General features: G+C 40.6%; 1 protein-coding gene across 1 annotated transcript in view; it reads left to right on the top strand.

Moving 5' to 3' along the window:
• WNT9B (Wnt family member 9B) overlaps positions 1-22,671 on the top strand; it is a 41,354-nt gene extending 18,683 nt beyond the window's left edge. Inside the window, exons 2-4 of the mRNA XM_001375820.4 lie at positions 17,520-17,776; positions 19,810-20,075; positions 21,851-22,671. Of these exons, the coding sequence (XP_001375857.1) occupies positions 17,520-17,776; positions 19,810-20,075; positions 21,851-22,324 (997 nt within the window). The 3' untranslated portion in view covers positions 22,325-22,671. The remainder of the gene's footprint in view (positions 1-17,519; positions 17,777-19,809; positions 20,076-21,850) is intronic.
• Positions 22,672-23,795: the final 1,124 nt, after the last annotated feature.

Raw genomic sequence — 23,795 nt, 5'->3', positions numbered from 1 at the left:
GACATGTACAAAGATGTCAAGGCAGGAATTGTAATAATTTGTACTGGGAACAGCAGATAGGCCAATTTGATGAGGACATGTTGAAAATGAAGGAGTAATGTGATTAGATTTACCAGTACTTTATCTATTTTATTTGTTTTTTCAAAGCTTCTAGTCTTATTGGTTCTATAATTCCTTTACTTTCAATTTTATTAATTTCTCCCTTAATTTTTAGGATTTCCAATTTACTTTTTATCTGGGGATTTTTAATTTGTTCTCTTTCTAATTTTTTAAGTGGAAAACCCAATTCATTGATCTCATTCCTCTCTATTTTGTTGATATAGGCACTCAGAGATATAAATTTTCCCCTGAGTACTGCTTTGGCTGTATCCCATAGATTTTGATATGCTGTCTCCTCATTGTCATTCTCTTCAATGATGTTAGTAATTGTTTCTATGATTTGTTTTTTGACTCACCCATTTTGAAGAATTAGGTTATTCAGTTTCCAATTAATTTTAAATGTACCTCTCCATGGACCCTTATTAATTAATTAAATTTTTATTACATTATGATCTGAAAATGTTACATTTATTATTTCTGCTTTTTTGCATTTGTTTGCAATGTTTCTATGCCCTGTTGTCTGGTCAGTCTTTGTCTATGTACCATGCACTGCTGAGAAGAAGGTATATGCCTTTTTAGACCTGTTCAGTTTTCTCCAGATAACTATTAACTCTAATTTTTCTAACATTTCTTTCACTTCCCTTACTTCTTTCTTATTTATTCTTTGGTTCTATTTATCTAGTTCTGAAAGGGGAAGGTTGAGGTCCCATCCCCCCGTATGATGCTACTATTTCCTCCTTCAAGCTCATGAAGGAGAAATTGTGGAACTTGAATGGAAAAGTAGGCTGAAGACACACTGTAAGAGATTCTAAATGCCAAACAGATGTTTGTCATTTATCCTAGAGATAACAAGGAGTCACATAGCTTCTTGAGGAAAGGAATTACATGTTCATACTGTCATATCTATGATTTAAGGAGATTATTCTGTCACATGTGTGGAAGATTAAGAAAATGGAAGCAGGGAGACTAGCTAGAAGGCTCTGTCCAAGTGAGAGGGGCCTAAGGGTAATAGTAACTAAGGGGTCAAATCTGAACATTTAGTAATTAAGACAAGACAGATATAGACCAGGCATGCAAATAGCAGAGCAATTAATCAATCAATAAGCATTTTATTAAATGCCTACTCTGTAAAAGCCACTGGGAATGTGAATACAAAGACAAACATGAAATAATTCTTGTCCTCAAGAAACTAGCCCTCTGGGGAAACCATATATATATATGATAAATTCAAGGCCATTTGGGGAAGGTGGGAGGAGGGCACTAGAAATTTGGGAGATCAGGAAAGGTCTCATGTTAGTATCCTTTTATTTTTTTATTTTAAAAATAAAAACCCTTATCTTCTGTCTTATAATCAACACTACTAATTCCAAGGCAGAAGAGCAATAAGAGTTGGGCATTGGGGGTTAAGTGACTTGCCCAGGGTCTTACAGCTAGAAAGAGTCTGAGGTCATATTTGAACCCAGGACTTCTCATTTCTGGGCCTGGCTCTCAATAGGTCTCTTTTTAGATGAGTAGAAAGAGACCAAGGAATTTGAGATGTACTTGAGGAAGGAATGAGATTGCATTACAATGGGTTGGGGAGTCAGGAAAGGTTTCATGGAGAAAAAGGGTTTTATAATAATATCTTACATTTATAGAGCACTTTAATGTCTACAAAGGGTTTATATATATATGTATATATATATATATGTATGTACATATACATATTACCTCACTTGATTCTTCCAACAACAGTTCAAGATAAGTGTTCTTTCGTTTTTTAATTTTTTCTTTTTAAAAATTTTATTCCACATAAATTTTTCCACATAAATTTTCCAAAGTTACATAATTCATATTGTCTCTCTCCCCTCTTCCCATCCCTCTCCTGTAGTTGACAAGCAATTCCTGTATTTTACATGTATTATCATTCAAAATCTATATCCATATTATTCATTTTTGTAAGAAAGTAATCTTTTAAAACCAAAACCCCTAATCATATACCCAAATAAACAGGTCATAAATCATATATTTTTATCTGCATTTCTATTCCCACAGTTCTTCCTCTTAAAATGGATAGCACATTCTTTTTCAGAGGTCTTTCAGTATTGTCCTGGATCATTGTATTGCTGTTAGTAGCAGTTTTTCTTTTTTTCATCCTCTTTCATTTTTTTTTAATCTCTCACCTTCTGTCCTGGTATCAGTTCTAAGACAGAAAAGTGGCAAGGGCCAAGCAAACAGTTAAGTGACTTGCCCAGACTCACACATCTAGGAAGTTTCTGAGATCACATTTGAACCCAAGACCTCTAAGTCATTTAACCTATCCTCTATCCATAGTGTTCCCTAGCTGCCCCCAAAGTAGGTGTTCTTACCCCATTTTACAAATGAGGAGTTTAATTGATTTGCCTAAAGTCACACAATGAGTAAGTCCAGGTAGGAGGATATAAACTTTAGTTTTTCCTGAATCAGAGTCCAGCAATCTAGCCACTTCCTAGGTTTCAATTAGCCTAAGGGAAAGGGCTGATTAGTCAAGTGAAACTTAGGAGTTCACTTAGCTTCTAAGTCTTAGAAGAACCAAAGGAGAAGCAAGTCTCTCTCCTTCCAGGTACTTAAGATCTCTTAGGGGTGTGGGTAGGAGAAGCCCCCTATCTAAAAAGGGAATGTGGTGAGACTAAGGCATTGGTTCTTCCTGTTCTGGGGGCAGCCACTTTGGAGCCACTTCCCAGATTAGGGGGTGAGGGGCAGACCTAGATTTAGGAGATGAAAGCACACTGTGAATGCTTTCTATGTAAATTAGCCCCAGTAGAGGAAGCCTGTTATCTGGAGCATCTGATGGATGTTTTTTAGCCCACTAGACCCAGGCATTAAGCTTCTGACACAACAAGGAGGCTTTGCTAGTTTCTGGGTGTCAGCCCATGGCTGGCATGGGATCTAATGCCAGGCACAGCTCCTAGGCCCTCCTGACATAACCTGGGCCCGTGAGAACCTTTGCCTTGGTCCTCTTCCAACCAACTGCCTACCTCCTGGGGAGAGTCTGAGCAGGAACATTGAGGAGTCTTGGATGGCAGTTCATAAAACAGGGTCCAGGGGCTCCCAAAGATCCTGAAGACATTTCCAGGGGGGTCTGCAAGGTCAAAACTATTTTCAGAATAATACTAAGACATTTCAATTTTTAATATGAAAAATACCAATAGTTATAACACATAGATAGAAGCTCTTAGGAAGGGGGATTTGTCTTCAATGATTTTAAGAGTCCTAAGACTAAGAAGTTTAAGAACCACCACAATTGTTCTGGGTCCGGTGCCTAGAAGATGCTCTCCAGACTGCTAGGAGATGGGAAATTCTTCAGTGTTCTCCATTGGTCCCTTAGTATTCAACTTGACAAATAGTTACTATGGTAGATGGCTCAGTCCATTGGACTTGGAATGATGAATAGATTCCAAACTTAAAGGGAGACACAACAGTGAATCCTGAGAACCAAAGTCATTTCCAGTGTAGATGACAACAACCTGAGTCCCTGAAGAACATGAAATGGGGGAGCAGAGGGTGGGAAGAAGGCCCCTTTTTGGACAGGGGAGATTGGGGAGGACAGATAGCCAGCTGAATTATGGTGGTCCTTTTCTTAAGTAGGAGAATAAGTAAATCACTGAGCAGGACTGAGAGACACTTGGGAAAAAAGATTTGAGCCAAATTGCTTAGACCTTGAAGACCACAGAAATCTTTTCATGACCAAGGAAAACAATTAGTAAGTTCATGAACCTCTGAAAGCTAGTCATTTCCTTTATAATTTCTTCTTTTTCTTTTAACCCTTACCTTTTGTCTTACAATCCATACCATTTCTAAGATAGAAGAGTAATAAGAGCTAAGCAGTTGGCATTAAATGACAGCCACAAAGTATCTGAGGTCAGGTTTGAACCCAGAATCTCTGGGCTCCAGGCCTGGCTTTCTATCCACTGAGCCACCTAGCTGTCCATACCTAAAAGCTTCTAACACATATTGCATTTTATAAAGCACTCTCCTCAGAATAACCTTGTGAAATATGCAGTATGAATCACTTTATTTTACAGATGAGGAAACTGAGGCTCAAGCAGATGAGGTGACTTACTACATGGATTATAGGATATATTAAATATATATATAATCATATTTATATAAACATAACATAAATATAACATGCTATTTAAATTATTTTTAAATCATTAAAAGTTAAATAGTTTACATATATATTTGAATGCATATCTTTTTTTCCCCTTAAACTCTTACCTTCCATGTTAAAATTAATACTGTGTAATGGCTCCAAGGCAGGAGAGTGGTAAGGGCTAGGCAATGGCAGTTAAGTGACTTGCTCTGGGTTACAAGGCTAGGAAGTGTCTGATGCTAGATTTGAACCCAGGACTTTCCAACATCAAGCATGGTTCTCAATCCACTTAACTGCCCCCAGTATTTTTAATTGGGGTGTATGAGAAGATAATATATAATAATATAATTTATATTATATTAAATATATTTTATATATTTATTATATATATTAAATATATATGTTATATATATTAAATATATATTATATATACAAATAATATATATTATTTATAAATAAATTTAAAAATATATTATATTAAAATAATAATATAATATATAATAATAATAAAAACAAATACAGAGGGAGGAGTTTAGGAGCTGGCTGGCATCAACTCTTGTTGACTCTTGTTCTTTTTTTTTATTCCTTACCTTCTGTCTTAGAATAGTTAGCTTCCTACCCCTAAATGTATACATTTTACATTTCTCATATCTGATTACTAACTGTATGACTTTGGAGAAGTCACTTAAGGTACTCTGGGCATCAGCTTCCCCATCTGTAAAATGAGGAGATTGGAATCCACAGCCTCTATGGTCCATTTTAGCTCCAGGTAAATGAACCATGAGAAATCTCAGTCCATTTGTTCTTATACTACCACTAGTATCGAGATTATTGTGGGTGGGTGGGTGTGGAAGAGGGAGAGGAGGGAAGTATGACCTAGTTAGGAATCAGGTTCCTATGGGGGGAGGGGGGCTGGAGAGCCAGTCAGGGTGGGTTTTCCTTTGGGGTAGAGGAGGAAGGTTATCTTCTCTGTTACACTTTCATATGTCATCCAGGAATTGGGCACAAGGTGAATTAGATGGAATTTTAACAAATGTAGATCACCAGGGGCCAGGACCTTTACCCTACTGCCCAGTTGTTGCTAATGGTGTTAAATAGGTTGATTTTCTATAACAGCTTTTGCCTTAATCTCCTTCCCTAAGGGAAAAGGCCTTCTGGGCAGCTGGCAGGTCCAAGGGCCAGGGATCTCCTGAGGCCTCTGTCCGGTTGGTTGCCTTTGTTGATCATTAAGGGCTACTAGACATCATTATTGCTAATAAAATTAACTCACTTTTTATTGGACTCCTACAGTTAGTCACAGGGTTCCACTTAATTTAGTAAGTGACAGGTATTTGTTTAAGAGCTTCTGTCTGTTAAAACCTGAAAATAAATTTTCTGACTGACAACTTAAGGCTTAGAAAATCCAAGCACACTCTGACTTTTTTTTATTTTTTTGTCTTTTAAAAGATATTTCATTAGAACCCTTTATTTTGACATCCCTAAAACTCCCATATATCCTTTATCATACATTATGACAAAGAAGTACACTTAGAGGAAATGAATCAACATATTGATCATATATGCCCAATTACACACTTATAGTCCACCATTTTGGCACCTAAGTGGCACTGTGGATAAAGCACCAAGCCTGGAATCAGGAAGACCTAAGTTCAAATCTGACCTCAGACACTTACTTAGCTGTGTGGCCCTGGACAAGTCACTTAACCCTGCCTTTAAAATGAGCTAGAGGGGGCAGCTGGGTAGCTCAGTGGATTGAGAGCCAGGCCTAGAGATGGGAGGTCCTAAGTTCAAATCTGACCTCAGACACTTCCCAGCTGTATGACCCTGGGCAAGTCACTTGACCTCCATTGCCTAGCCCCTACCATTCTTCTGCCTTAGAATCAATGCACAGTATTGATTCCAAGACAGAGAGTAAGGGTTTTTTAAAAATAAAATAAAATAAAATAAAATAAAATAAAATAAAATGAGCTAGAGAAGAAAATGGCAAACCACACCAGTATCTTTACCAAGAAAACCCCAAATGAAGTCACAAAGAGTCAATACACAACCAAAATGACTGAATAACGACAGTCTGTCACTTCTCTGCCAAGGAAGGAAACAAATATTTATTAAGCATCTACCATAAGTGAGGCACTGTGCTAAGTGCTTTACAAATATTATCTTATTTGAACCTCACAACAAACCCTTTGTGGTAGGTGTTATTATCCCCATTTTACAGATGAGGAGTTTGATAGAGGTTAAGTGACTTACCCAGAATCATTCAGCTATGTGGTTTCTGAGGCTAGATTTAAACTCAGATCTTCCTGACTTTAGGTCTAGTGTTTTATCCACTATGCCACCTAGCTACCTACAACACATGATCAATTCCACACCTATAGTTCACCACCTCTCTGCCAAAAAGAGTCAAACATGTTTCATTGAAAGTCTTCTGAAGTCATACTAATTCACCAGCAGTTTTAATCAAAAAGCATACATTAAGTGCATACTGTGTACACAGTACTAGTGTGGCTAGACATAAGAGAAATTCAAAGTTTGGATAAGACACAAAGTTTAGGATTGTGTTTTATTTTTCTTTTTTTTAATTTATTTATTTTTAACATTTATTAAAAAGCTTTTCTGAGTTCTAAATTTTCTCCCTCCCTCCTCCTCCTCCACCCATTATGAAAGCAAGAACTGATATCAATTATACATATGAAGCCATACAAAACATATTTCCATGTTAGCCATGTTACAAAAAAAAATAAGACAAGTGAAGCAAGTGAAAAAATTGTGCTTCAATCTGCCATCAGACTTCAAACCGTTCTTTCTCTGAAGGTAGATAGCATTTTTTGTCATAAGTTCTTCTGAATGGTCAGGATCATTGTATTGCTGAGAATAGCTAAGCCATTCACAGCTGATCATCATACAGTACTGTTGTTACTGTGTACAAATTGCTCCTGGTTCCTCTCACTTTACTTTGCATCAGTTCATATAAGTCTTCCAGGTTTTTCTGAAACCATCCTACTATCATTTCTTATTGTTCAGTAGTATTCCATTACAATCATATTATAGAGACCCATCTGCCAGATATGGGGACCCGTCCTGGGGTCCCTATATGATTTTTACCTGTGGTTAATAACTTGAAGAGGAGAAGGGAGACCAAGGAAATAAATGAATAACAAAGACCCAAAGACAGCAGGTTAAAACACATGGGGAGTTGGTGCAAATCCCAGTAATATTTCCCACTGAGAATTAATGAGAAATATGAGGAATAAGAAAATACATGGGGAGTCTCAACTCCTTAATGCCTCTTATGGTAATAGGAAGCATGGGGGTGACAGCATCGCTAGGAAAGAGGTACAGTGAAGTGAGAGAGGTAAGAGGAGAGGAGGGGAAGAGAGAGTCAGTTCGTGCTTGTTCCCCAGCCTTTATTGAAGGTTTTAGGAATGTGGATTGGGAGGAGATCAATGAATACCTAACATGGCATAGGTCTTAATATTGGTTGAACTGACAATGACAAGATCAAAGAGGTGAAGATTAGTACAACCAGAGCTTTGCAAATGAATGTACTCTGAGCTGAGGCAAGTGGTTGTCAAGGCCCAGCCCATGAATTCGCCCATCCTATGCTAGTCCTTTGGACAGTCCCTTTCCATACAATGAGCATTAAGAGATCTGACCATGTGTTTGGTAAATGTATATACAGGATACAATATCAATACATCAACCATACTTTCCAGATGCTAAAATGCCTGGTATGTTACACATATACCACAGCTTGTTCAGCCATTCCTCCGTGGATGAGCATCCCCTAAAAAATATTTTTGTACATGCAGATCCTTTTTTTGTAATCTCTTTGGGATACAGACCTAGTAAGGGTGGTGTTGGAATATGCACAGTTTTATAGCCCTTTTGGCCCAGTTCCAAATTGTTCTCCAGAATGGCTGGGTCAGTCTACAACTCTACCAACAATGCATTTATGAAGGTTGTTAAGCTAACCGTTGGATGTTGGAATGAAAGGTGATACTCATAAGGCTAATTCTTCATTTATGCCATTCATTAGTTGTACTTTTTTTCTTTTTTGTTATATGTAAAGACAATTTTTGACAATTTTTTTTACATATTAGAATTTAAGGTTTATCCCTCTCTACCCTCCCACCCACCAATGGGGCAATGTCTGTATCTGTATATCTGTACTTTCATGTAATACAGATTTCCATATTGCTCATGTCACAATAGCCACATGTCACACATACAATAAAAAACTCATGAAGGAAAGAAAGTGGAAGATGGTGTGCTTTGATCTGTACTCAGACCCCAACAGTTCCTTCTTTGGCTGTGGAGAGCATTTATCATGAGTCCCTTGGGTTATCTTGAAAACTTGCTTTGCTTAGTCCTTCATAATCGATTATCGTATATTTCTGTTATTGCAGTTGTACTTCTTTTTATACTTTGGGTATCAGGCCTTACATCAAGATTCTCCGACCCTCACAAGACACGTACTGTTTTCTTCTGAGTTTCCAAGTATGGCAGGAAGGAAAAGGTCTTTTCCTTTTACAGAGGGAGATTTGTTGTTCAGTTGTTCAGTAGTGGCTGACTAAGCAGAATGAGGAGTTGGATCCAAAGAAAAAAGACATTTTAATAGTCTATCTTCACTTCTGGGTATGATCTTTAGGGTTCAGGACAAGAAGAGCTAACAGAAGGGAGACCCATGAACTCTTGTCCTCTCACTGGATTTCCACTTGAACTGTTCCTGGATTGCACAGTCTCACAGACCCATCAGCTTCTCAATCCCTTGCCTTAGAACCATCTAAACCACAGCCCAATGAGAGTGGGGCCAAGGTACCTAGACTTAAAAATATAAGGGATCTTAGAGGTTATCTAGTCTAACCACTATTTGAGTCATAAATTCTCTCTACAAAGGAGGGATGCAGCCCTACCCAGCCCAGAACCCATCCATAGCCAGACTTTCTATGTTGGGAATTAATCTCCTGGACAGTTCGGTTGAAATGGGCACTGGTCATTTGAGGTGAACCATGGCTTCTACTGGGGATCAGGGAAGGATCAAGCAAAGATCCTGAAACACTGAAGGTTTCTTGCCAGGTTTCAGGAAAGTGTTTTGGTTTGGACAGCAGTGGACTGGAAATTTACCCACTGGCCCCCAGCTTAATGATTAGCCAGCCCCTTCCCTCCACTCAGGTTGGGATTGCCGCCCAGGGCCACGGCTGGCTGGGATGCAGTCCGATAGGATCTGTCCCTGCTTGGTGGTTTTAGAGATTAGCTCCCTACTGAGTTTGGCTGCACCTGGTGGATTCCATCCATGAGAGTTCTCTGAAGGTACCTGGGGTGGGGGTGGACCTATCCTGTACCTGCCTGTGGGGCTCTCTGCCTTGGGTCCAGCAAAGAAGGTGGCCAGCCAACAAGTTAGAGTCTTAGTTAAGGAAGGCCATGACTAGCTGGGAGATTGGTCATCCCTTTCTTTGGATCTTTGCCACTGTGAAGGCAGTGACTAAAGGTTATGGAGAAATCCTCAGGGTGGCTGAAGAGTGAGACAGTGAGTTTCACTGCTTTCCAGAAACTCCTCAAGAACGAGAGAGTTCTCTTGGCTTTGGAATCCAGTGGGGACCTAGTTAGGTTGACTTGGATTTAGGGATAGATCTTGTTAATCTCATTATTGTTTATTTTATTCATTCCTCAGTTCAATAAATGCTTCTACTGAGCCTCTGTTATAGACCCAGAACATTGTAAAATATGGACAAAGGCCTTGTTATTGAGGAGCTTACAATCTAATAGTTCAGGCAATAGTTGCTGCAGGAGTTCAGAGAAGGGCGAGGTCCCTGTGGGCTGGAGTGGTGGAAGAGACTTCCTGGAGGAGATGAGACTTGAAGTATGAATAAGGTTTAGATGGCTCGAATAAAGAACCAAAGTAAGAGAGTGCAGGCAGGGAGAATTGTGTGAGGAAAGAAGCAAAGCCTTGGACTACAGAAAATATATTTAGGGGACAATAAAGACCAGCCTAGGTGATCTCTGGCAATTTATGCTGGGGAGTAGTGGGAGATAATCTTACTAAGATAAGTTAGAACCACGCTATGGAGGGCTTCAAATGCCATGCCAAGAATTTGGCTTCTACCTCATAGTCTTTGAAGGCTTAGTCTTTGGGCAGAGGAGGGATGTGATGGAAGAGGGGTTTATGGACATTAATCCAGCTGGAAGTTGTAGGTAACAAAGGCAGATGGATTGGACAAAGAAGCTACAGATCTCTCCAAGAAACCAGCCCTATAAAGCAATGGTTCTTGGGGCAGGGTCTGGGGGACTGGAGGCCACCCATGATTATGTCCAATTGGATTGTATTAGTGTCTAGAACAGAATGCAAAGAATTTGATAGTAATGGGGTGGGGGAGGAAGCTTTTTTATGCAGAGCAGTTTTACATTTTTTTTAACCCTTACCTTCCACTTTAGAATCACTACTATGTATTGGTTCCAAGGCAGAAAAGCAGTAAGGGCTAGGCAATGGAGGGTTAAGTGACTTGCCCAGGGTCACATAGCTAGGAAGTATCTGAGGCCAGTTTTTTTTTTTTAATATATCAACTTTATAGGCAGCTAAGTGCCACAGTGGATACACTTGAAGTTAGGATGGCCTGAATTTCAATTCTGCTTCAGAATCTTCCTAACTGTGTGACCTTAGGGCAACCCACATAACATTCTCATCCTCAACTTCCTCATCTGTAAAATGGGGATAGTAATAGCAGCTACTTCACAGAGTTATTAGAAGGATCATGTGATATAATTAGTAAAGAGATTTGCAAACCTTATTTTTTTAACTCTTAACTTCCATCATAGTATTAGTTCTAAGACAGAAGAATGACTAGTGCTAGGCAATTGAGGTTAAGTGACTTGTCCAGGGTCACACAACTATGAGATTTGAATTTAGAAAGATGAATCTTTCTGACTCTAGGCCTCACACTCTATCCACTGTACCACCTAGTTGCCCAATACTATAGCATTTTAAAGTTTGAAAAATACTTTACATGTTAAATCAGTTGATCTTTATAACAAACTTACTTTATCCATTTTTATAGTTGAGGAAACTGAGGCAAACAGCCAGTAGGTATCTTTTTTTTAACCCTTACCTTCTACCTTAGAATCAGTGCTATGTTATAAGGCAGAAGAGTGGTAAGAGCTGGGTAATGGGGTTAAGTGACTTGCCCAGGGTCACATTGCTAGGAAGTGTCTGAGGGATTAGATTTGAACCCAGGACCTCCCATTTCCAGGCCTGGTTCTCAATCCACTGAACTGCCCAGCTGCCCTAAGCCAGTAGGTATCTTCATGACTCTAAATCTAGTACTATATTTACTGTAGCACCTAGAAGCATGGAAAGAAAATTAAATATTGCTATGAAATATTAAGAGGCAGGTAGGCGGCACAATTAAGAATAGGGCACTGAATTTGAAATCCTGAAGCCCTAAATTTGAATCCAGCTTCAGACACTTAACAGTTGTATGATCCTAGGCAAGTCACTTAACTTTCCTCAGGCTCAGTTTCCTTTTCGGCAATATAGGAATAATAATCTTATCTACCTCACCAAGTTATTGGGAAGATCAAATGAGAGAGAATATGTGAATATAGTACTTTGAAAACTTTAAAGTAGTCTATAAATGTTAGCTTTTTATTTTTCAATTATGGAAATCTCAACATGGCTTTAGGCAACAATTTTAACCTTAAGGAACTTGTACTCACCCCAAGAAGCTGGAGTACTCATCCCTCTCTGCTCTGGATCCAGGCATGTTTTTGTCTTTAGGCAAAATTTTTTAACCTTAAGGAATCTCTAGTGAACCCAAGAAGCTAGAATACTCATCCCTCTCTGCTTTGGATCCAGGCATATTGTTGGTCCGGGTTCCGTCCTGGAGGAGCCTTCCTCTATTGAGAAAGATTAGGGTTCCTATGCTCATTCTCCAGGTAATTTATACCACCCCAAGAATGTTCCTGTTTAGAGCCTCCCCAAAAAGAAAAAGGAAGGGGGAGAAAGGAGGAGTAGCAAAGGATACTTAGTGTGTAATGTGAATTACCAATGGAAGAAGTAGTTTATTCCTACATACACAAGACATGCTAACTATAAAAGGCAAGCTTGAGTTAACAGAAGAGGATTCAGTAACAATTTATAAATACTGTTACAATCTACAGGGAAGCTAATACTCAAGTCTCATGAACACAAAGTGATCTTCAGGATTGCTAATGAGACAGTTACCTTATGGTAACCAGTCCTATTACTTGTCTGGTCCCTCTTAAACTGATCAAGTCACCTCAAAACCTAGATATGTCTACCTGGTGAAACACTTGCAGTCAATTACTAAAGAAAGAAAATATACAGCCAGAGTCCCAGGAGCAAGCTTGCCTACTTGAGTCTATACTCCCCTTGGGGGAGGGGAATAAGTACTACCTGTTTTCCCAATTCCTTCAGGAAAGTCTAGGGACAAACTGTACTATTTGCCACCTGGAAGGGTCAAAGCCAAGAGACTGAGCCAAAAGTTGTGTCTTTTTTTTAAACTGATGGCAGCATTTGTTCCCCCTGAGGGCTACCATAGGGTTATGTTGTTGTTCAGTCATGTCTAACGATTTGACCCCACGGAAATTGTTCATGGGATTTTCTTGGCAGAGATATTAGAGAGGTTTGCCATTTTCTTCTCCAATGTGTTCCTGTTTTATAGATGAAGAACTGAGGCAAATAGGGGTTAAGTGATTTGACATGGGTCACAAAGCTAGTGTTTGAGGTTGGATTTGAATTCAGGTCTCCTTGACTCCAGGCCTGGGGCTCTATCCCCTGTACCATCTAGCTGCCCCAAATGGGGCTATATCATACTAAAATTCCTTCAGCTCCAGCTTACCACATAGCTGGACAGAGGCTCCACAGCACTCATAATGAAAACTCCAAGCATGCTCTAAAGAGGAAGGGGGAGAATTCCCTGGAAACTCCTAACCCTAACTCCCACATGCTTGGCTGGGAAATTTCTTCTCTTGGCCCACCAACCTCATTGAAAAGATAATTGATTTATTAATACTCATGTTTTGTAAAGTTTTGTAAAGGGTTGGATAGAATGGAAACTGAGTTTTCAAGAGTATCAGGCAATCAAAGACAAAACCCTTGCAAAAGCAAAAAAGAAGGGCACATAAAAGTCTCACCCTATCTTCTGTTCTCTCACACAGCATTCTGGTAGTTTTACTGTCAATATTTTGAGTGACTTAGTTTCTCCTGTGGCAGCCCCAGGGCTCCTCCAATCCCACAAAGATGGATCATGTTGCAGAAACTGCTATAGATAAAGTGATATTAAAAATAATAATAGCTCACATTTCTACACTTCTACAATGTTCTACAAGGGAACCAGCTCAAACCTGTTGAGCCAATTGCTAAATTTTCAATGTGAGCATTTATACCAAAGTTGCTATAGATGGGGGCTCATTTGGTTTTAATTATCTAGACTTTAAAAAGTGATAGCGAAAATGTTAAATATGAAGATGACCTAGAAGTGTAAGTGAGCTTCATTATTAAACATTAACTAGCACGCCCTTTCCTTACAACAACCCTTTGAGAGGGGTATTATAAGGATTGTTTGCCATATTTTACGAAGGAGAAAATTGAGACTCAAAGAAGTCTGGTGCCAAAAAGGTCATCCCAAGCTAGCACTTAAACCTAGGTCTTCAATCTTCAAGATCTTTTTTTTTTTTTACCAAGTCTCTCAAAATTGGAAAATCCTGCAGTCAGGTTTTAAAAATCCATTGTACAGGGGCAGCTAGGTGACTCAGTGGATTTGAGAGCCAGGCCTAGAGATAAGAGGTCCTGGGTTCAAATCTGACCTCATATACTTACAAGCTATGTGACCCTGAGCAAGTCATTTAACCCCCATTGCCTAGCCCCTATTGTTCTTCTGCCTTGGAACCAATACACCGTATTCATTCTAAGACAGAAAGTAAGGGTTAAAGGGGAAAAATCACCCCTAAAGAAAGATAGAGCTGCAATAGTGCATGTGAAAAAGATCTGAGGGTTTTAGTGTACCACAAAGTCAAAAAGAAGTGGCATCATGACCCAGCGACCAAAAAAAATTGCTGTAATCAGCCTCAAGCTCTATTAAAGAAGTATAATTTCTCCAGAGAAGAAAATAGTTCCACCCATCTTCTGCCCTGGAAAGACCACAGTTGAATTCAATTCTGGGTGCCATATTTTTTTAAAGAGAGACATTGACAAAAGCTAGATTGTACCCATAAAAGGGTAACCAGGATAGAGAGAGTTATCTAACAGAAGAATTTGAATGATTCTGCTTGGACAGTATGGCCTTAGAGATTAGGAATATCTGAGTTCAAGTCCCACCCCTAATACATACTTGACTAGGTGACACTGGGAAAGTCATTTAACTTTCATAGGCAACTCTGTAAGACTATAGATTGCAGAGAAGCTGTGGACCTACATCAGTAAAGGAATTTCCTTACTGGGTGCTCCCAGCTAGACTTATAAGTCTAGCAAAGATTCCTATCCTTCCTTGGACCCAAAGAGTAGGTCAAGGAACAGGGGATAGATGCTTCAGTGTAAGGAACTTCATTTTCAGTTCAGAATATGAAAAAACTTTCTAATAATTGGAGCCATCCTAAAAACTATGTCAAATCTGAACATCATACTAAAAAGCAGAGACATCACCTTGCCAATAGAGGTCTATATATATAGTCAAAGTGATGGTTTTTCTAATAGTAAGGTATGGCTGTGAGAGTTGGACTATAAGGAAAGCTGAATGCCACAGAATCAATGATTTTGAATTGTGGTACTAGAGAAAAAAATGTTTTGTTTTGTTTTGCCCAGGGTCATACAGTTAGGAAGTTTCTGAGGCCAGATATGAACCCAGATCCTCCCAACTCTAGGCCTGGCACTCTATCCACTGTGGTCATCTATCAGAGATGATGAATAATGGGAAGAAGTGATGAAGTGACAGCCCTAAGGGTGTAAAGATAAGGGATAGGAAAAAATGTAAAGATTGTCTCTAAGGGGAAGGAAGAGAATTTAGCCACAAACCCTGGGAGAAGATTCTGGAAGGAGAAGGCATTGCACAGGAGGATCTTGGGAATTAACTGAGATTAATGACCATTCCTGCTCTGCTTCTCTCTGAGCTGGAAGCTGCTCTATCATCTCCTGTGAACTGGCTAGTCTTGTAGAAAGATTAGTAAATTTCTGGGTTTGGAGTATATTATCTTGGAGAAGATCTGTGTTTCCCTGAGGTGCTGAGAACAATCTGGCTGAGACAATTGGGCTAAGGTAAATCCAAGGGTTTTATATCTGGGACTTTGGATTTACCTAGGAAGTCAACCCCAAGATTTGGGAAAGGACTCAGTCCATTCGTGGGTCCTGTATCCTTAACCTTTGAGAGACAATCTGGGATATTTAGTTTATTAAGGTAGTCAGATAGTTTTTGGGCCTACATAAATCAGAGAGCTTGTAAGGAGGGATTGAGAAGACCTGAAGAGCCTTCCTGTGAGGGGAGCATATGAGGTTGGGTGGAGAATAAGATTTAGAGACAGAGACCTTGTTAAGGTTATCTACCATTTCCCTAATATCAAAAACTTGGTATTCTAAATTCTTAAGGGTTTGTGCTTTACTGGCCCTGGGAGGTTCCTAGTTGGGGTTTTTCCATCACCAATTCATCTAGGTCCTTCCCAATCAATCTCCTTTTGGAGGTAGATTTCTTTTTCAAAGGTACCTCTCTGACTGTTTGAATCAAACATGTAGAACATATTGAGAGCCCACTACATGATTAGCACTCTGCTAGGCATTGTAGAGGGAAGGGAAAGGGGGTAGATAAGAAGAGAAATCTCAACATTCAAAGAGCCTAGCTGGGGAATATAAGCAATAGGAAGACAATTAAAAATCATATATCCAACCTTGTCTCATGCGCTCCATTGAGCCTTCAAGAAACGGTGTCCTCTTTATTCTTACCATTCCACTTAATTATTTCTCCTATTGTTGATACTCTAGTATCCTAGAAAGACTATCAGACTTAGATTCAGTGGATCTGAATCACAAGTTGTCAGTTCTGGAAGGGCCTTTAAGAGATAATCTGGTCCAACCTCTTAATTTTTTTTTTTGAGGAGAAAACTGAAGCCCAGGGAATGTAATCGATTTGTCCAAAGTCACAGCTAATTAGTGATACAGCCAAGACTAGAATATTGGTCAATGGACTCCCATTCCAGAGCTCTTTCCACCATATCTCCTCACTTAATAGCCTTGTGACCTTAGGCTAATCACACCCTCTTTGGACCTTAGTCCCAATCTGACCTCAATGAGGAGGCACAGTTTGAGTTGGGATTCTAGTACCACCTTTATAGCCAAGTTGAGTCCTTGGACAAATCATCTTTAATTCTTAAACCTCATCCCCCTCGGATGTGCATCCTAAAAGGGAAAGGATCAAGATGGATATGGCCTTATAAGGAAAAGGAACTTGACAAATAAATATCTTATGTTAAGGAAGGTGTCAAGAGCTTGGACTGGGAACTAGAATTTTCAGAAATAACAGAGCCAGGGGCAGCTGGGTAGTGCAGTGGACTGAGAGCCAGGCCTAGAAATGGGAGGTCCTAGGTTCAAATCTGACCTCAGACACTTCCCAGCTGTGTGACCCTGGGCAAGTCACTTGACCCCCATTGCCTAGCCCTTACCACTTTTCTGCCTTGGAACCAATACACAGTATTGATTCCAATATGGAAGGTAAGGATTTTTTAAAAAATTAATTAATTAAAAAAAAGAAATAACAGACCCCCTAGATTTGAAACTTACTTTTTGGAAATCCATACCATCCCAGTTATGATAATATTTTTGGAAGGCCATATCTGAGCTTTCATCAATATAATGAACTCTTAATGTGAAATGTCCACCAATGCATATTAGGAAGTCACCTGTAACTTGTAGTCTCAGAGAGTTATCTCAGGCATGAGGGATTAATGACCTGCTATGGTCTTTGGCTAGTAGGTGTCAAAAGAAAGAATTTGAGTCCAGGTCTCTCTGACTTCAAGGCTAACTGTCAACCACACCGTTGGTTGCTTCTCTAGCCATAATACTGATAGTCCACATTTATATAATTCTTTCAGTCTAAATATTATTTAGCTACACTCAGACAAAGAAACAGAAGTTCAATAAAGTATAATGACTCGCCCAAGACTAAGAAGCTAAGAAGTGGCAAGGTAAGGAATCAAACCCATTTGGCCACCATTGCCCAGTGCCTCCTGGTTGGTACCACTCTATCCTTTCCCTTCTCCTCATAAGACTTAACCAGGTTTTTTTTTTTTTCCTGGTTCCCACTAGCCTGACAGGAAGAGAAGCTCTGACTCCTTTCCCTGGACTGGGCCCAGCTACAGCTCCCCTTCAAAGCAGAGCCCACCTGAAGCAATGTGAACTGTTGAAGCTTTCCCGAAAGCAAAAGCAGCTATGCCGGCGGGAGCCAGGCCTAGCTGAGACCCTGTATGATGCTGTACACCTAGGTGTCCTTGAGTGCCAGGCCCAGTTCCGTCATGAGCGCTGGAACTGTAGCTTGGAGGGGAGAACAGCGCTTCTGAAAAGAGGTAGGTGCTTTCTTCAGTCAATCAAGAAAGGGAAGGGTTCTCTTACATCCTTATGTGAGGATCAGCTAAAGGCATTGGCAATGCTTGCCCTGGAGAAGAAAAGAAGAGGGGCACATGATATTGGTCTTAACGTATAAAAGGCCACTATTTAGCCACTATTCAGATTGCACATGGAGCAGTTGGTGGCATTCTCTTCCCTACTCATTAACATCCTTTCCCATGTTTCTCTCTACCCTGCCTGTTTCTGTACTATTTTGATTCAGGGAGCAGAACTAAATGCATCATGGTTAGTTGGAAAGAGACAAATTTGATCTTCATATAAAAAATCTTCCTACCAATTATAGTTCAAAATGCATTTGGAATGGGTTTCCTCTTAATGGAGTTCTTCCATCCTCTGATGGATGACTGCTTATCAAGTTTGATATGGCAGGGACTTCTTTTGAGGATGAGTGAGCCACTGAGGTCCTAAATTTTTAAAATTCTGAAAAGGGTAAGTCCAGGGTAGCTAAGTAACTCAATGGATCAAGATCCAAGCCTAGAGATAGGAGGTTCTGGGTTCAATTTTGGTTTCAGACATTTCCTAGATGTGTGACCCTGGGTAAGTTACTTGACCCCAATTACCTAGTCCTTATCGCTCTTCTGCTTTGGAATTAATATTTAGTTTTGATTCTAAGACAGAAGGTGAGGGTTTTTAAAAAATAACAAGTACCTACTACATGCAAATCATGCTTAAGAGATGAGGGCAAGATACAAAGTATAATTATAAGACAACCTCCCTTCCCTCAAAGAGTTTATGGTCTAGTAAAGGGATAAGACATCAAAATAGAAAATCTGCATGCAGAAAAGTTATTAAAAATGTGGTTTGAGAGAGAAGAGATTTACCAACATAGGATGAATCAGGGAAATCTTCTTGGAAAAAATGGTAAGGAGTAGGGCTGCTTCTCATGGTTATTTCACATCTTTCAACCCTCAAGCCTCAAGAACATCAGAACTAAATAAGGAGACAGAGAGCGTTGGCAAGAATGTCCAATTGTAAATCTAGGAAGTAGTGACCCTTGCTTGTAAATGGAGGCAATTCTTTCATCTCTCCAGGGTTTAGCTTCAAATCCTTACCTCTTAAAACTAAATTCTGGAGAGATGGAATTTGCACCTTTGCTCTGTGCCATGTCAACAGGAAAAGGGGAGATGGGTGACAGTGAAGCATTTTCAGCATCCTGGTTCAGGTCTATGCTCCAACTGTCCCTAACTTGCTGTTTCACCATGGACTTCCCTTCCTCTCTGGGTCACTGTCCCCAGTGCTTAGAATGCTCTCTCTCAACTCCACCTACTGACTTCCCAATCCTAATCCCATCTATTACAGGAAGTCTTTTGTAAACTGTCTTCATTCTGTTGCCTTCCCTCTGCTAATTATTGATTTTTTTAATCTTGCATGTAGCTTGTTTGTACATATTCATTTGCTTGGTTCTTACTTATTAGACTGTGAAGTTCTTGAGGACAGGGACTGTTTTTTACCTCTTTTTTTTATCCTCAAAATTTAGCACCACGGTGTCTAGAACATGTCATTTATTGGTTTTTCAGTCATATCCATCTCTTCTATGACCTCATTTGGAATTTTCTCAGCAGAGATCCTGGAATGGTTTGCCATTTCCTTTTCCAGCTCATTTTAAGATGAAGAAACTGAGGAAAATAGGGTTAGTTGACTTGCCCAGGGTCAGACTCATCTTTCTGACTCCAAGTCCAGTGCTCTATCCACTGCCCCACCTAGCTGCCCAGTCTGGTGCATAGTAGGTACTTAATAAATGCTTATTATTGCATTTTATTGGTTGTTTGGTTAGTTGAGCCAAATCACTATGGTACATTACAACTCGGAGAGTCTAAGATGATATGATTCCACATCATCATACCTTTCCTTTCTATTGTTACTCAGTGCCTCAAGAGGGCCAGACAGTGTTTCTTTTTCCAGAGACACACAGTTAAGGACCTCAGACTTTCCTTCTCTCCCTCCCTACCTTTTTCCTCCCTTTTTGATACAGGTTTCAAGGAGACCGCCTTCCTATATGCAGTGTCTTCAGCAGCCCTCACCCATGCGTTGGCCCGGGCCTGCAGTGCAGGCCGAATGGAGCGTTGTACCTGCGATGACTCCCCTGACCTGGAGAACCGCCAAGCCTGGCAGTGGGGTGTATGTGGGGACAACCTCAAATACAGCACCAAATTCCTCAGCAACTTCCTGGGGCCTAAGAAAGGAAGCAAGGACCTTCGTGCCCGGATGGATGCCCATAACACCAACATGGGCATCAAGGTGAGCATCCCTCTCTCTCTCCCCCAGAAAGACTTGATCTCCACTGGATCACATGACCAAGTAGCGGTTATCAAGACCTATTGGCAGGGTCTCCTTCCACTTTAAGCAATCCCAGGACCAACTGAGAGCTGACTTAGGAGCTAACAATGACCTAAATTGCTTCACTATGCAATAGCAATTAAGTAGTAGAAAGAGTGAGAATTAGCTTTGACATTTTCTTAATGAAGTATATTCTTGTCTATCTGCTCCCTCCCCCCTCTCTCTCTCTCCCCTCTCTCTCTCTTTTCTCCCTCCCTCTCTCTATCTCTCTTATTCTCTCTCTCCCTCTTCTTTTCTTCCCCCCCTCCACCCACCCACCCACATACCCACATACCAATACACACTTTTTAGTGCAGACTGTATAGTAGAAAAGATCCTAGAATTTGGAGTCAGAGGACCAGGCTTTGAATTGCTTACTGACTTTGGATTACTTACTTAGTGACTTTGGATAAATCATTTTCCTCTTTTAGGCCTCAGTAGGTCCTGTCCAGCTGGAAATCCTATGATCCTAAGACTAGGAATAGGATTTGAGGCAGGAAAAAGGAGCGATGGAAGAAGTTTATTTCAGGGGAAATTTTAATTGTATTCCTCCCTTTATTAGTTTGTACAGGATATTCTAAAACAATGTTCTTTTCCATATTTTATTGTTGAGTCATTTCTGACTATTTGTGACCCTATTTGGGTCTTTTCTTGGCAAAGATACTAGAGTGGTTTGCCATTTTTTTCTCCAGCTCATTTTACAAATGAGGAAACTGAGGTAAACAGAGTTACATGACTTGCCCAGAATCACAAAACTGGTAATTATCTGTCTGAGGCCAGATTTGAGCTCAAGTTTCCCTAACTCCACTATTCACTGTGCCACCTAGTTGCCCTCTTTTCCATCTAGCCTTTATTAAATTATATCCAAACTATAAACTCAAGAAGCATTTATTAAGCTCTTCCTATATACAAGGCCCTGGGGACAGAAAGACAACAATAAAGAGGTAATATGGTATAGTAAAAAGAGAGCTAAATTTGGAGGCAGCAGTCCTTGGTTCAAATCTCAGCTCTGATACTTAGTACCTATGTGATTTCAGGCAAATCACTTATCCTTGTGGGCCTTCATTTCCTAAAATAAATTTTCTAAAATAAGAATACTGAGGTCTAGATGGCCATGGAAATTCCTTCTCCATGAAGTTCCGTGATCCTAAGACCTGGGTTCAGAACCCAGTTCTGCTCCTTCCTAGGTGGCCTTGAAGAGTTCTTTCCCCCATTCTCAAGTATCATCTTTTAAATGAGGGAACTAAACCAGATGAACTCTACAATCCCTTTCAGTGTTAAATCTCTAATTCTATGGGTGAAAAAGCATGTCTGCCTTAAAGAGCTTATATTCTACTAAGAGATACACTGAAAATATAGAGAGTAAGTCAAGGAAGAAGAGCATTAAGAGCAATGTTGATCAGTAAAGGAAGGAGGCACCTGGAGCAAAGCCTTGGAAGAAGTTTCTCCTTTCTCTTTTCCTTTCCTTTCCATCGATCTCTCCTTCCTCCAGTTCCCACCCTAGTCCTCTGTCATTGCCCCAGATCCAGTGTGGAGTAACATGACCTCTTCAGAGAATGTTAGGGGGATAGAAGGGCAAGTTAGGACAGAGTAGAGAGGTTAGGGACACTCCGGCAGCGGGAGAGGTAACCCAGGTCAGTGTCCTCAGGCCCTGGCCCAAGATAACAGGGGCTCTTTCTCTCTCCCTTCCCACCTAGGCTGTGAGGAATGGTCTGAAGACCACCTGCAAGTGCCACGGTGTTTCTGGCTCCTGTGCGGTGAGGACATGTTGGAAGCAACTCTCCCCATTCCGGGAGACGGGTCAGTTGCTGAAACTACGTTATGACTCTGCTGTCAAGGTCTCCAGCACCACCAATGAAGCCTTGGGACGCCTGGAGCTGTGGACACCCCCGAGGTCCAGCCGCCTTGCCAAGGGCACAGCCCCTCGGCCTGGGGACTTGGTGTACATCGATGACTCGCCCAGCTTCTGCCGGCCCAGCAAGTACTCCCCGGGCACAGCAGGGCGAGCCTGCTCCAGGGAAGCCAGCTGTGACAGCTTGTGCTGTGGTCGGGGTTATAACACCCAGAGCCGACTGGTGGCCTTTTCCTGCCATTGCCACGTGCAGTGGTGCTGCTATGTTGAATGCCAGCAGTGCGTACAGGAAGAACTAGCCTACACATGTAAGCAGTAGGTCTGCTTTGCCCAGCCTGAGAACACAAGGATAGACCAGGGACATTCCCTGCTTATTATACACTCTAGCACACTGGCCACCCACAACCACACTGTAAGTGTGCGTATCTGGATATATACTTGTTGCCCACTCCTGACACCATCCTTCCTCTTTCTTTCTTGGACGTAACCATTGACTCTTCCATCATCCCCATGCTCAAAACTTGTCAAGGAGGAATGAGGACACATGGGGCCTCAAGGTCCACTGCCGTGTGAATGTCTGTGATGAGCCAAAGTATCCCATTTCATAATTTGGGAGATGATATAATGGAATGAGGTTTGGAAAATAGAGAGAAGGAAAAAAAAATACTGGAATCCTTTCCATGTCATGACTTTCCCCATCAAGGTTTCAATATATTATGGTCCAGCATAAGAAATTAAATGGGAATTTTGGGAGAGTTTTGTGAAAGCTACAGATGTTGCACAAAAGCTAGCAGACATAGAAAAAGTTTAGAAACTACAGCCTATCACCAAATAGTTAACCCAAATTTCCCAAAAGGTACTATAAATACCCCATAAAAGTAAAAGAAAAAAATTCAGACTTCTTTTCTAGTACAAAGGAAGGGCCAAAAAATTTTATGCAGATTTTCCAGATTGTGGGGGTGCTATGCTCCGAACCCCTGTGATACAGAAGGGATACCTGTAGTAAGAAAAGGGATGGCAAAGGGGATAGTGGGTCCAAGGACAAGGACAAAGGAGGGTACTTTTCTCTCTTCATATCTGGAACAAATGAGGATTGGGAGTTTGAGGTGTGAGGAGAAATCCCCAGAGGGCTGAACTGAGAGAAAAGGGTAGAAATCATGGAGGGGTAGATTTTAGCTACATAAGTGCAAGTTCAGGAGAGATGGAAGGCCCTCACTCTCTTCTTTCTCCTGAGCATGAGGAGGAACCAAAGGTAGCCCCACTCCCCCTCATCAGTCAGCTCCATAGAGCATTCTATCCATTATAACATTGGAGAGGCTCAGCTTCCAGCCTAGAGCTTCAGCAGGCAAAAATGGCAGACCCTCTCCTGAAAGATTAAATTGCTATGGGATCTAGGTTGCTTGAACCCAATTAGCCAAAGCCTGTAAATGAATAGTAATAGCGCTGGTCCAAGTCTTAAATGCAAATGTTAAGTGCATGCATGAGTGTGATAGGGTAAATGTATATCTGCAGGATGCATGTGCACATTCATTAGGTCCAATATGCAGAGCAAGTCAATTAATCAGTCAGTGAATATTTATTAAGCACCTACACTGTGCCAGGCCCTGTGCTAAGTGCTAGGGGTACAAAAAGAGGCAAAAGATAATCCCAGCTCTCAAGGAGCTTTTAATTCAGTGGTCCAAAGAGTTAAGTAAATCCCAAGTTCCTCCTTTGTTTTTGTTCTCCAGTTTACTAATGGCCACAATCAAGGCAAAAGTTTTCATGTAGATTGAGTGGTGTAAGAGAGGAAG

The sequence above is a fragment of the Monodelphis domestica genome, chromosome 2 (assembly GCF_027887165.1).
Source record: "Monodelphis domestica isolate mMonDom1 chromosome 2, mMonDom1.pri, whole genome shotgun sequence".
In the NCBI taxonomy this organism is placed as follows: Eukaryota; Metazoa; Chordata; class Mammalia; order Didelphimorphia; family Didelphidae; genus Monodelphis; species Monodelphis domestica.
This window is presented reverse-complemented; position numbering and strand designations above follow the sequence as displayed.